Genomic DNA, 12,626 nt, shown 5'->3' with positions numbered 1-12,626 from the left:
TCCCAGGGAGGGAGAGCAGGCAGGGGCTCGCTGCTCCTGCAGAGGATAGCACGGCGAAGAGGCAGAAGAGCCAGAAGAGGCTTGCTGTGCTGGAGAAGGCAGGAACGCCGGAGGGATGGGAGAGCCAGAAGAGGCTCTCTACACCATCGAAGGTGGGAGTGTCAGGGGAACCCGGGAGGTGGAGGAGGTTCTCCCTCCGGGGCAGACCAGATGGGAGCAGTGAGAGGGGCTGCAAAGCAGGACAACAAGAGGCTGGGTGCTAACTGACAAGAGGCAGCCAGGCTCTTGGGGAGGTACTAGGAGGCACTGGAAGAAGGATATCCCCAACAGCGGAGAAGGGGAGCAGGGCCATAAACCACGCGTGGCAGAGTGAGAGGGGAGACTACCTGGGGTGAGGGGCCACAGTCTACCCTGGCCACACATCAGGCTAAACCCCAGGGCGGGGAACATAGAGAACAAGGGCATGCCATCACCCTAGCAGAAGGGCCGGGGAAGGAACTGTTCGGGCCCTTCTCGATTTAGTTGTGTTGGTGTTTCTTTCTGTTTCCCCCTTTTGGAGGGGTTGAGGAGTAGGGCGAGGTGGTGCAGACAGGATAGCAAGATCAAAGGTTCTTTTGCCCTCCATCTTTATTTTGGGGACATAGGCTAGGTTCTGGGACCCAGGCATAGGCTGCCTCGGGACAGGAGTGAATGATCTTGGGGGACTTATGGCTAACCAAGCAAGTTACCCCGGGGAGCAGGGCCTAGGATGGGAGAGGTCTACATAGGCCACCTCGCCTGGGAGTATGACAGTATTGGGAGTACGGCCAAGAAGATTCGGTGACCCACTGAGGGTTGGGGTGAGGTTGGGGTGTAGGGGAGGTAGAGCCCCATGGACAACCGATGGGCGGACTCTCCACCGCAGAGGAACCCTGGGTGGTTGCCCCCCCACTGGTATAACATTCAAACTTGTGGCAGGAAAGAATGGGGGAGGCCACTCCGGTGATAAACATCTACCTACCAGCCCACAGAAGACCGTAGGACGATCGCTACTAGCCACCTGGACCAAGGCTGCACGTGACTGGATGTTTGAAGCCAGGCGGGCACAGCCACAGATACAGTGGCACCCAAACATTCACTCCCACCTCTGTGGTGGCACAAATTTCTCTAGGATAGGAGGGAACTAAGGGATCTTAAATGGGAGGATGGGTGGTTAGAGTGCAGGTGTCTCTCATACCCAGGCTGAAGCCAACTGACTGCTGCACAGATCTTTTTTTAAAGACCCATGTCATGGCAGTGGCAGCAGCAAAGAAACTTTTCTTCTTCACTGCTATTGCACCTGCAAAGTGTTATTCAACAGAACTATTCTGGGGGCTGAATGGCCTGGCTAATGCAGCTTATCTCTACCTAGAAACAAATCTTTTTCAGTCTACTGTGACGAAGCTTGCCACCTATATTGTAGGCAAAATTGTCTGTACTCGTCATGACTTTGAGAGTATCACTTTTGCTGCAGGGTCAGTGTTTGGGGTTGAGTAAGTTCAGTCTTGTCCTGTATATATAGATCATTTTAAATTGCTGTCACCTACTGAGGCAGAGGAAGTACTTGGGGGAAGGAGAGCAAACAGTTATGGACATATACCCATCCTGATTTATAAAAGCCTGCTGGGAAAGATGGGTCACTGCTGATGAGTGTTGTCAATGCCTCCCTTTGGGAGGGCAGGGTGGCAAATATTCGTAAGTCTGTAATTTTTGGCCCATACTCAAGAAACTATTGCTAAATGCGGATTCCCCAGTTATCGCCCTGTCTACAATTTTTCCTTTTTGGGGAAGATCATTGAACAGGTGATTGCCCAACAGCTTCAGGTACATCTGAATGCAGTTGGATTCCTGGCGCTCTCTCAGTCTCACTTTCATCCTAGTCATGGCCTTGGTTGACAATCTTTGCCTGGATATCAACAGGGGAAGTTGTGCCCTGTTGATCTTACTAAACTTTTCAGCAACTGTTAATACAGTTGACCATGAGGTCCTAAAAAGTGGTTATATGTCCTGGTAGGTATTTGCAGAAATGTTCTGAATTGGTTCTGCTCTTTCCTACCAGGAAGGTCTCAGAAGGTGGTGATGAGTAAGTACTTGTTATCCCCTTGGGACTTTTCCTGTGGGGTCCCCCAGAGGTCTGATCTTTTCACTCCTCTTGTTCAATGTGTATATGAGGCAGCTGGGTAAGATTATGAAGAGATTTGATGATGAAGAGCTTTCTTATTTGACCCAGGGCCCACAGTCTCAGTCCTTTCTTGGTGCCTGAATGTTGTTAGGGACTGAATACAGGTGAACCAATTGAAACTGAATCTGAACAAGAGAAAGGTGATATTGGTGGCCAGACTGCTTGACTTGAGATAACTGGAACACCTATTATTGATGGGGTTCAGCCTCCTTTAGTCATTCAAGTTCATAGCTTTGGGATGCTTCTGTATCTTCAGGTGAAAGCAGTAGGTAGAAGTGCCTTTCACCAACTCTGTAAGGTGAGATGGTTGCAACCTTTTTTTTTCAGATTCTACACTGGCTCCCAGTAGCTCTCCAGGTGAATTTCAAGGTGCTGATTTTGATCTAAAAAGCCCTAATGATATGGGTCCTACATACCTAAGGGTCCTGTTACACATTACACTTAGCATGCGACATATTTAGATTATAATAAGGATTAATATGACTTCAAAAGTTTTCTGAGCAGTTACACCTACTGTAGTATAATGCCTACTACAATTCAAATATAAATCATAGCACACTGGAGACTTGAACCAGTTCTTGTATGATTCCAGGGCTGAGATTGAAAATCAGCTGATTTTCAGTCTCTGTCCTGGGATCCCACCAGAACTAGTTTAAGGCTCCATTGCAGTTCAGGGGTATGGCATGCAGGAGCTGCTCTGTAGAGCAACCCAATGTTAGCTCAAAATGCATTAGATATTATGATCTGGAGAGACTCCTTGATGGAAAAGGCCTAACCCTACGACACAATGATGCCACTTAACATGTTCTTTACTACTTGAATGCTGGGACACTAGTACTGTTAAATGCAGTGAGTGTGGGCTAAGTGTAATATGTAACAAGGCCCTAAGAGACTTATGCCCCATCACAATCCTTGAGGTCAATGGAGAACGTCATCCTGTAAGTACCATCAATGCACCCAGTCTGCTTGGCAGAAACGTGTAGGAAGTAATTCTCAGCAGTTGCTCCACAGCTCTGAAACTTCCTCCCTCTTGAGATCTGCCAGAGTCTGAGTCTAGACATTGTTTGGAAGCGCTACAAGACCTTCCTATTATGGGCAAATGTTTAGCAAACAAAGCTAGCCTGGGGTATTGTTTAAGGGGTTTCTGTTTTGCATTGATATTCTAGTTACCTTTTAAGTTGTTCTGTTCTCTTTTTCATTTGTCTGCTTTATAAATTATTCTGTTCTCTTACTGTAAGTCACTCTGAGCCTTTGTTGGGATGGGCAGCATATAAATCAAATACAATGATATGAGTATTAATATTTCTGCCACCTTGTGGTTAAGTCACTTTAATGGCTGCCCATTGTATATAGCTGGGCATCTGTCTGCTGTAGACCCCATTGTCTTTTAGATCCATGTAAATAACACTGGTGTAAATTAATCATCTGTCCAGAACCTCTTTCTCTGTTGCCATAAATCTCCTCTCAGTGAACCACCTCCAGCAGTCACCTTGCTGTGTCTCAAATTATTCACTGTCCCAGGCAAAAATCCTTCTGCCAAAGTACAATATAACTTTAAGCAGTGCTCTGGAAATCAGTGTCTGGGTGAAAGGGCACATCTCCCTAACCCAAAAAGGAAATATAACTTAAGGGAACAGCTCCTACATGACTGAGTACATGCAATCAGTGCCAGCCAAGCCAGCACCCTCCTACCATCTCCCAGAAGAATGTTTGCTCACACCCAGCAGTTACTGGCAGTACCTTTCAGATGTCCCAGTGGGCTCTCAGCTTTTCATTTCTCTGCTGTTACCTCTGATGATGCCGATGCCACAAGCGCTATTTAATTCAAGGCCCTAGCCTTACTTGTGATACCACAGCCCTCATGGGATCAACTCCCTCTCCCTGTCTACCCACCTGTCAGCAGCATCCTGCACTCCATCACTGATGCCCTGCTCCGCAGACAGCAGTTTCTCATCTGGCATGCCAACCTTCTCCAGGAAGCACAGAGCTGGATCTGCTCGCATGGCATTGTACCTCTCATAACCTGGCAACAGACACAGCTAATGTTAGAAGGAACAAAGTAACAGACCAACTCTGAGAGCAAGCTCAGGCTAACCCCTCACTATGCCACAGTCTGCCTCACATGGAGTTCACTTTCTATCCACTTGGAAACCTGGCTTCTTGGGGGCAATTCTGACCTACAGAATGCAAAACATGTCAAATAGTCACTAACTAATCCCCAGCCTACTTGTACAGAAGATAGAGACACTGGAATAATTTCTCCATCCCTGAAAAACAGACAGTTCTGGGACAGAGCATAGTACCTGCTTGACAGTGCACAGCAATGCTATACTGCAGGAAGTAAGAAATTCTGCATCCAATAGGAACTGCAAGGGGAGTTTACAGGGCCAGAATGAAATTAGCCATAGTAGAATATGACCAGACCATCTGGATGAAGCTCCTTTGTCCCATGGTCAGGAGCTCAGTCGGATGCATCAGAACCTTGTAGCAGAACAGCATTCATCAAAACTCACTGCATGCTACTTTTGGGGCCAATGAGAGGGGAGGAAGAGAGAAGAGAGGGGGGAGGAAGTTGATTTCCTACTGAATCGCCTGCAAGGGAAGGTAAGTAAATACCATGTTTGAAAACACCGATGAGCAGTGATTTATCAGCCTCAGCATTCCACCAGTCCACAGGGATCTCCACATAGTCAATATCTGGCAGCAACACGTCCAGTTCCCTGTGGAGAACAGGACATGAGTGCACATTCCTCCAAAGTGCCTGGGGACCCCTCTGCCTGCAAAGAGCTACAAGTGCCCTGTAATGCTAGGTGGTTGGAAAAGCACTGGGGGCTAGCCTTCATATGGTTAGCATTTTGGCAGATGGCAACTGGGAGTGAAGTACTGTCTGGGCTGTGTGCACACCAAAGGGCATGTGACTGGAATCTAACCTGCCACTGCACTAGCTGAACCTTGCTACTGGCTTCCACTGCACACACAAAGGTAGCCTGATTCTTCACTTTCTAGAGAGATAACAGACTTTGGCTGAACTCCCTTAAGCGGTTAGACAATGGATTTTTGTATGATAGTTTGGATAGGGGTGATCCTGCCTCAGGCAGGAGTTTGGATTAAATGACCTATGGAAGTCCCTTCCAGCTGTACTTCTCTATGAATTCCGTGACAGTCAGGATGACCAAAAAGCTGTCTCGAATCAAATGGCTTCTGCTGGGCAAAATGTGCCCTAACTCCAATACAGCATTTACAGACATGCTCCAGAAGGCGGTGGGGTCTTTAAAAACATCCAGAGCATCATGTGGCACTGGATGCTCCCTGCACTGAAAAATGGCAGGGAGCCCTTTTTCCCTGCACTGAAAAAGTATCCCTGCACTGAAAAATGGCAGCAGGGGCACTTTAACCAAAGCTCGTCAAATGAGCTTTACTTAAAGAGCCCCTGCCACCATTTTTCAGTGCGGAGATGCTGATATACATGACACTGGAGACTGCTGGAGAATGGTAATTACCATGCTCCAGTAGATTTGAGTAATTGAATCTGCTCCAATGCGCTGCAATGACAGCACACTGGAGCAGCCTCCCTGCACATGTATAGGAGCCTATAGTCATGACAGACTAAAAGCAAGGAAAAGAATGAATTTGTCACGGGTCCTTTATGGCAGATCACAGCCAGGACCACATGCTGCAAATATCCCCATCAGAGAGTTGCAGAGACTCAGACTGGCAGCAACTGGGCAAGGCTCATAATCTAGCACAGCAGAATTCTGGGAAGGCAGCAGACTTGGCCCATAAGGAAAATTGTGGTTTTCTGACTGACTAAATGGCAGTAAAAGGGCAGGTTCATCTAGCTAAGTCCATCCTGCTTTTATCTGTGCCTCACACTTTTGGCTCCTGTTAGATTAGAAGTCACTGAGTATCTCCAGAGCAATACCTAGACTTTCCCAAACCAGTATCAATTTGGTAACTTCAGGTGCTGCTGATCCAGAGTCCATTCCAGTCATTCCTATCCTCAGTACAGGGCAGTGAGCACACTGTCTAGCAGGCTATTCTCCATGCTGGTATGAGTGATTAGATTGGGTACATAGGTTGGTTTATAGGTCTCCAGTTTCATATTAAAGATGACGGTTTTCAGCTGCATTTATGGGATCTATATTATTCATGATATAACTCATCTCAGACTTGGCAACAACCTAGAATGGAAGCAATTCCAGCCAGCTGAGTTCAGATTAGTGTGTGCCTGCATATGCATGCCTACATAGTCTTGTGGGAGTACACATGGGTGTGTGCATGAGTGTGTGGGCATGCATGCATGTCTGCACACTTACATGTATGTGTCTGTGTGTGTATGTGTGTGCATACTAGTATCTCAAGGTGGTTCCCAACAGACAACAGATGGTTCCTGGCAATTTTGCAGGAAGCAGAGATGATGGACCCTACCTAAAGAAACACAGTCTCTCCCTCACTAGTTCTACTGCAGTGAATTTCTAGGCTGCCTGAGCAGTTCACAGAAACAAAATGGCCTCTATCTGCCCTTAACTGGGCCCAAATGCTAGGTCTCAAGCCTGCCAAGGTGTACTCAGGCAAAGCTACCACTGAAGAAGGTATATCCACACAAAAAACTGCAGGATTTGGTTTCACAGACTGTCATGTGATAGCCACCACTTCTGTGGACACAACACCACTGGTGACTGTTGAGTAGGCAGCAGTGAGGATATCTGCACAATTCTGCCACTCCAAAGACCCAGCAGAGGGTTACCACAGCTAAGGCAACAGGTGAAAACACTGAAGCAGTAACACTCTGGCTGATGTGTAAAGCAAAATGTAGGATTCTGGGGAGTGTCATACCTGGCAGGGGTCCCTTCGAAGGCTTTGACAGCCGCCTCCCCTAGAACTTCGGCTTTCAGGTAGTACAGCATCCGCACCCGCAGCAGCACCCTGCCCAAGGAAAGGGGGCAGGTAAAGACATGGCTACAATGCAAGCCTTGCAGCCAGCAAGGTGCACAGCCTCTACAGACTGCAATGCAGTCTGCAGTGGCCACACCCAGAGGCAAGAAGTCATGGAAATGCTCAGCTGTTTGTACCCCTGCCAGACCCATGAAATTCTATGTTAGGACAGAACTGACAAGGGCCAGCTCTCCTTTTCTCAACAGAACAATTAGAGGCTCAGTGAGGGTGACACCTCTGCATGGCCAGCCACCCTTTGTATGATGGGTGTTTGTTGCACTGTACAATGCTGCAGAGCACTTAGACCTGTTGGCTTAAACCAGGAGGTTGCAACAACTGTAAATGTGGGGACAGGAGGTAGGCCCTAGCTGCACAGGTGCGAGTTGAAAACAGGGAGGTTCTTGAACCAGTTCAGCAGACTGTGGGCCGGACTCCTGCAAACCTCATTGTATTAGCCCTCTAAATTTTACAGGCTTCAAAAATCAAGATATAGTCGACAAGAAGCAGGGAACGAGCAAGCTGAGCACCTGCCCACACAGCCCAGCATCACTACACAGCAACAGCATGACTTACTCCAGTGAAGAAGGCTGAGGCAGACATGCGCATGGAGAAGGGCTCTCAGTAGGAGCAGGGGAGACAGAACTTTCAATACATGAATGGAAGGAGGAACTCTTTCCTCAGTATCTCGTGAGTCAGCTCAAATCTGGCCAAGGAGCAGGGATATAAACAGCTCTTGGTTATTTATTTTTGAAAGAAAAATGCCTCTCTGATCTTCACTGCAAAGAGCCATGCTGTTCTGGGGCTTGCCCCACTGTGCCACAAGAATACACCCTGCTAGGTTATGACCTTTTGTTATCCTCTTCCGTTCTGGCCCCATTAGGAAAAACAGCAGTTCCCAATAACTACATAACTTTGCAATTTGATGCTGCTGCTAGCAGAGGCAGCTTAAGAATCATAACAAAACCTTTCCTTACAGCTGTGACAAACAAGAAAAAAAACAGCTCCAGGTGCAGCCAGGCTGCTGACTGAGTTCTTTCCAGCACAAGCAAAATGGAAGCGGGCTGGAGAGGCCTGCACAGGATGCAGGCTGCTAGCTTTCAAACATCATTGTACATCACAGCTTAACATGCTGAGTTTGAAAATCCTGTTCAGTGCTGGCTCAGTGCTCCCTCTAGCACTTTCTGCTAAAGACTGCTTAAGTGTAACCTACATCATCCTTTATAGGCATAACAATGCTGGCTGGGTGCAGCTCTTGTCCTCCAAAGGCACAACTGTCTGGGTACACAACTGGGTGCACAACTGTCCTCCAAAGGCTTAGCCCAGAGGGTGCACTCAGCAACTGAAAGCTCATGGCTTGGCTTCAGGGTTCACATACTCACTTGTTACAGTGCTGTTTCAGGTGCTTCTTATAACTGTCATCATGCAGGACTATTTCAGGGTTGCAGGTTGCAAGCCAATCTGCATTCTTTATCTCAGGGAGAAGCATCTGGTTTTTGGTCTTCTTCCCCTTCCTTCCTCTGGGCACAGGGGCAGACAATCCTGCAAAAGCAAGAGGGAGAGATTTACATTTCTGCTGGAGGGCTGTTACCACCCTGATGGGTTTCTGATAAATTCAAAGGACCAGACACCAAAAGGACACAGACACCAACAGACAGGCAGACACTGGCAGCACAGTCTGCAACACAAAATCCAGTCTTGGTAAAGTGCTTTGCCACCCTTGTCACAGCTTGTGTGGGAGTGGGCAAAGCCAAGAAAAGGAAGGAAGTGTCTTAAATATGTGCAGATGTAAAATAATGTGAGAGCTCTTGCCAGAGAATTTGTATTAGGCCATGTCATGTTTGCCCTTTCCCAGCTGATTAAGTATGGGGAAATAATAAGTGCAGGGTACAGGCCAGGCAGGATATGCTGCTGACCGCCACTGCTGTAAAGCACATATCCTTTTATTGCCAGGCAGCCTGAACATCACGGACGTCTATGTAGGATAACCGTGAATGTGCTAGGGCTGGAAGTGGGATCCAACATGTGAATTGTGGCTAATGACGCCACACCCAGTCACACCTTTCCCTCCTCCTGCATGTAACACCCATGCATCTGGCAAACACAGGCCTAGTTATTCCTTTCCCACTGGCATTACCCAGACCTCTCCCTAACATACACTGGCACACATGCTAAAAAATGCAACTCCAAATGCCCCATTTTACTGTGTTGCTGAAACCTGGATGATACACAGAGCCTCCCACTACAAACAAAGACAACACAGGTCAGGCTCTGATTTCAGCTCCACAGGGACACGAAGCTAATAAAGCTATTTCAGGTTTATAGTGATGGGACTAAAATCCAAGATTCTGAGAAAAGAATCTAGCTGTACACTCCATGTCCAGGCCTGCCCAAGATCCTTACACAGACTTCAGGAAGGTCTGTACCCACTATCATATACCTGGCACTCATAGCCACAACTGCTTCTATCCACCAAGCCCAGACTTGTGATGTGAAGGGGGTTGGAAGACTCTTCACAGACTGCTTTTTAAAACCCCTGCAATATTCCCTTATGTTTTCAAACAATATATTCTTTGCAGTTTCTTCTTCCCACCAAGTGCCTGTAATCCTGTATTGTTTTTGCTCAGATGTTGTCCCTGCTAGCACAGGACCATCTCTTTCAGTGGCTTTTCACAACTTTTCCTACCCAGGCTACCCTAACAGAGAGTAAATACTGCTGCATACAGTCCTAAGAATGCAGGAACATTCAGTAAGATATAAATTTGGAGCTTCAAAAGGACCAATTTCCCAATGTTCAAAGCAACCAGCAGTTTTATTGCTTAGGAAAAAAAATTCAAGAGGGAAACATTTACACAAACTGGCCCAAAAACCCAGTTGAAGGACCTCCTACAGTAGGGGTTGGCAACCTTTTTAAGGCAGGGGCCAAAACAACCTGGCTGTAGTCCAGAATAGACTGTGTGGTTTTGGTAGTGCATCAAAAGCAGCAAGGGGGCTTTGCCTGTACCTGTGTCAGGGCCAGACATCTGGAAGCAGCATCTGCACTGCTTTTTTCCCAGGCTCCCTCTCCCTCCCTGGCTGAGACAGTAGTACAGCATCCAGACAGAGGGGAGTTGCACTACAGCTGGGCAGTTGGAAACTGCACCTATTATGCTGCCACCACTTCTCCCCACCTGCAGCACAGGCACAGCTGGAAGTTGCATCTTGGCTGCTGCTTCTTCCCATCCCTCCCTCCACCCAGCTGCAGTGCAGGTGTAGCTGGAAACTACCCAGCCCTCAGTTCCTCACCAACCGGAAGCTGTGCCTACACTGCAGCCAGGGAGCAGGGGGCAGGGAGAAGCAGTGATGTGGGCATATCTTCCAGCTGCCTAGACCCAGCACAGTTGCAGGCAGAAGCAAAGTGTTTCACTTTCACAGGCCAGATCCAGTGACTTCACAAACCTTATGCTGCCAACCCCTGTTAGAACTGTGTTGTAGTAGGACCTAACAGGTCCTTGGAGGCAACAAGAGTTAAGGTTGCAGATAAGAAAAAATGGTGGGGTAGTGAGGAAGGAGGACAGGCTACTTCTACCTGGTTAAATGGTGAGAATTCAACAACATGGATTTTCATATGGTTAAGTAAAAGGTAAAACAAAATGACAATGGGCAAGATGGAGGGAAATGAGTGGAACAGTCTGTGTAAAGATAAAGGAAGTAACCAGTAATTGGAGTTCTTTGAGATGAATTGTCCATATGCACATTCTCACATGTGGGTACAGTCAACTTCTGAGCCTTAGATCACAGAACTTTTACCTTACAAGTACTTGTACAGGCCGCTCCAACTACTCCACTCGGCCCCCATCTGTCTCCACATCAAATGGACTGAGTGGAGTACAAACCCCATCTTCGTTTTCTTTTAATTAGAGAGTCCCAACCAGGCAGATTCTGAGGAAGAGGGCAAGAAGAGAGGGGCTCAAATGTATGCATGGACAACACATCTCAAAGAACTCCAGTTACTGGTAACCAGTTCTTTTCTCCTTCAAATAGTTGCCTGCACACACATTTCCATGTACAGGTGACTCAAAAGCAATGCCTACAACACCTGAAGATGGGATTAAGAGCTTCTTTGTGCAAAGACTGACTAGAGTGCCACTCTACCAAAGGTAATGTCTCTCTGGGAGGCATCCACAATTGCATACTGCTGAGTCAAAGTGTGGGCCAAATTCCAAGTCAGTGTCCTGCAGACGTCTGATGTGAAGACTCCATGAAGAGAGGCGGCAGATGTAGCCTGAAGTCTGGTGGAATGCACTTGACTTATAAATAGGTGATTTACCTTTTCCAATTTATAGCAGAGTTTAATGCAACTGGAAAACCAGTTGAAGAGTTTTTGAGATGAAAGACCTCACCAATAGACTTCTCAGCTATGGCCATACACAGGCATGGAAAAGGGTCTGACTCAGTATAGATAATAGGCAAGAGCTCTTTTCAGGTCCAAAGTGTGAAGGGCAGCTTTAAGTTCCAAAGTATGTGGCATAGATAAAAAGACTGGGAATGAAATTTGCTGACTGTTGTGAAAAGCACAAACAACCTTCATCAGGAATTTGGGGTGGGTATAGAGAATCATTTTGTCTGAACAAAAGGCTGTATACAAAGGAACTGCTATTAGGACTTGGTTGTTACCAACTTGTCTGGTACAGGTGGTCACCAGGAAGGTCATCTTTATAGACAGATTTTGGAATGAGTAGAATGTCACTGGCTTGAATTATAAGTGCATTAGTACCATAAGAATTAGATTCAAGTCCACTGAGGAAATAGGTCCTTCACACACTGGAAGTCCTAGATTAGCCTTTTTTGAAATTTCAGCATGACAGGGTAGGAGAAATTTGCTGGCCCTCAATCAGGAGGTGAAGCAAGGAGATTGCTGCTAAATGAACTTTACTGAATTGAGGAACAGATCAGCAGTCCTCAACTCCAACATTTAGCCTGAAATATTTGGGATTGATGATAATAACAAAATCCCTTGCACTATGAGAAGAATCTGGAACACTTTTGCAAGGTAGGTACATCATATGGAAGTTTTCCTGATTCGTATTCTAGGGCATTCTTTATGGGAGTAAAACAGGAACAGTTAAGCTAGAAGCATCTAGGTGGTCAAATGAAACAAGTACAAGTTTGGGTAGAGTAGTGTGCCATTGCCTTGAGAAAGCAAGTCAGGAAGAAGAGACAGGAAACACTCTTCTCAGCCAACAAGAGCAGAAATCCTGGAACAAGGACTGCCTGGGACAGGTTAGTGCTATCAGAATTACTTGACTTTGGTTTTTCTGTACCTTTGCAATAAATCATGGGATGAATGGCAGAGGGAAAGGTCTTGCACTATGATATCAAGAATGCACTGGAGAGGAAGCCTGGCCTGAAGCCTGCCCTAGAGCAGAAAAGATGATACTTTGCATTCTGATCCATCACGCCCTATTTTCAAGTAGCCTCACGCTAGGAATAGCTGTGAGAGAACTGAATTCTT

The 12,626-nt window shown here is 46.8% G+C and overlaps 1 protein-coding gene across 9 annotated transcripts in view; it reads right to left on the bottom strand.

Annotated features, from left to right (window-relative positions):
* CHD6 (chromodomain helicase DNA binding protein 6) overlaps positions 1-12,626 on the bottom strand; it is a 253,245-nt gene that overhangs the window by 43,169 nt on the left and 197,450 nt on the right. For all 9 annotated transcript variants that reach the window (XM_090020474.1, XM_090020470.1, XM_090020475.1 and 6 more), the window contains 4 exons: positions 8,515-8,674; positions 7,037-7,126; positions 4,817-4,920; positions 4,094-4,223 (listed from right to left, as the gene is read on the bottom strand). In XM_090020474.1, the coding sequence (XP_089876600.1) occupies positions 4,094-4,223; positions 4,817-4,920; positions 7,037-7,126; positions 8,515-8,674 (484 nt within the window). The remainder of the gene's footprint in view (positions 1-4,093; positions 4,224-4,816; positions 4,921-7,036; positions 7,127-8,514; positions 8,675-12,626) is intronic.

The sequence above is a fragment of the Crocodylus siamensis genome, chromosome 10, assembly GCF_052110815.1.
Source record: "Crocodylus siamensis isolate JL-2025a chromosome 10, ASM5211081v1, whole genome shotgun sequence".
NCBI classification, from domain to species: domain Eukaryota; kingdom Metazoa; phylum Chordata; order Crocodylia; family Crocodylidae; genus Crocodylus; species Crocodylus siamensis.
This window is presented reverse-complemented; position numbering and strand designations above follow the sequence as displayed.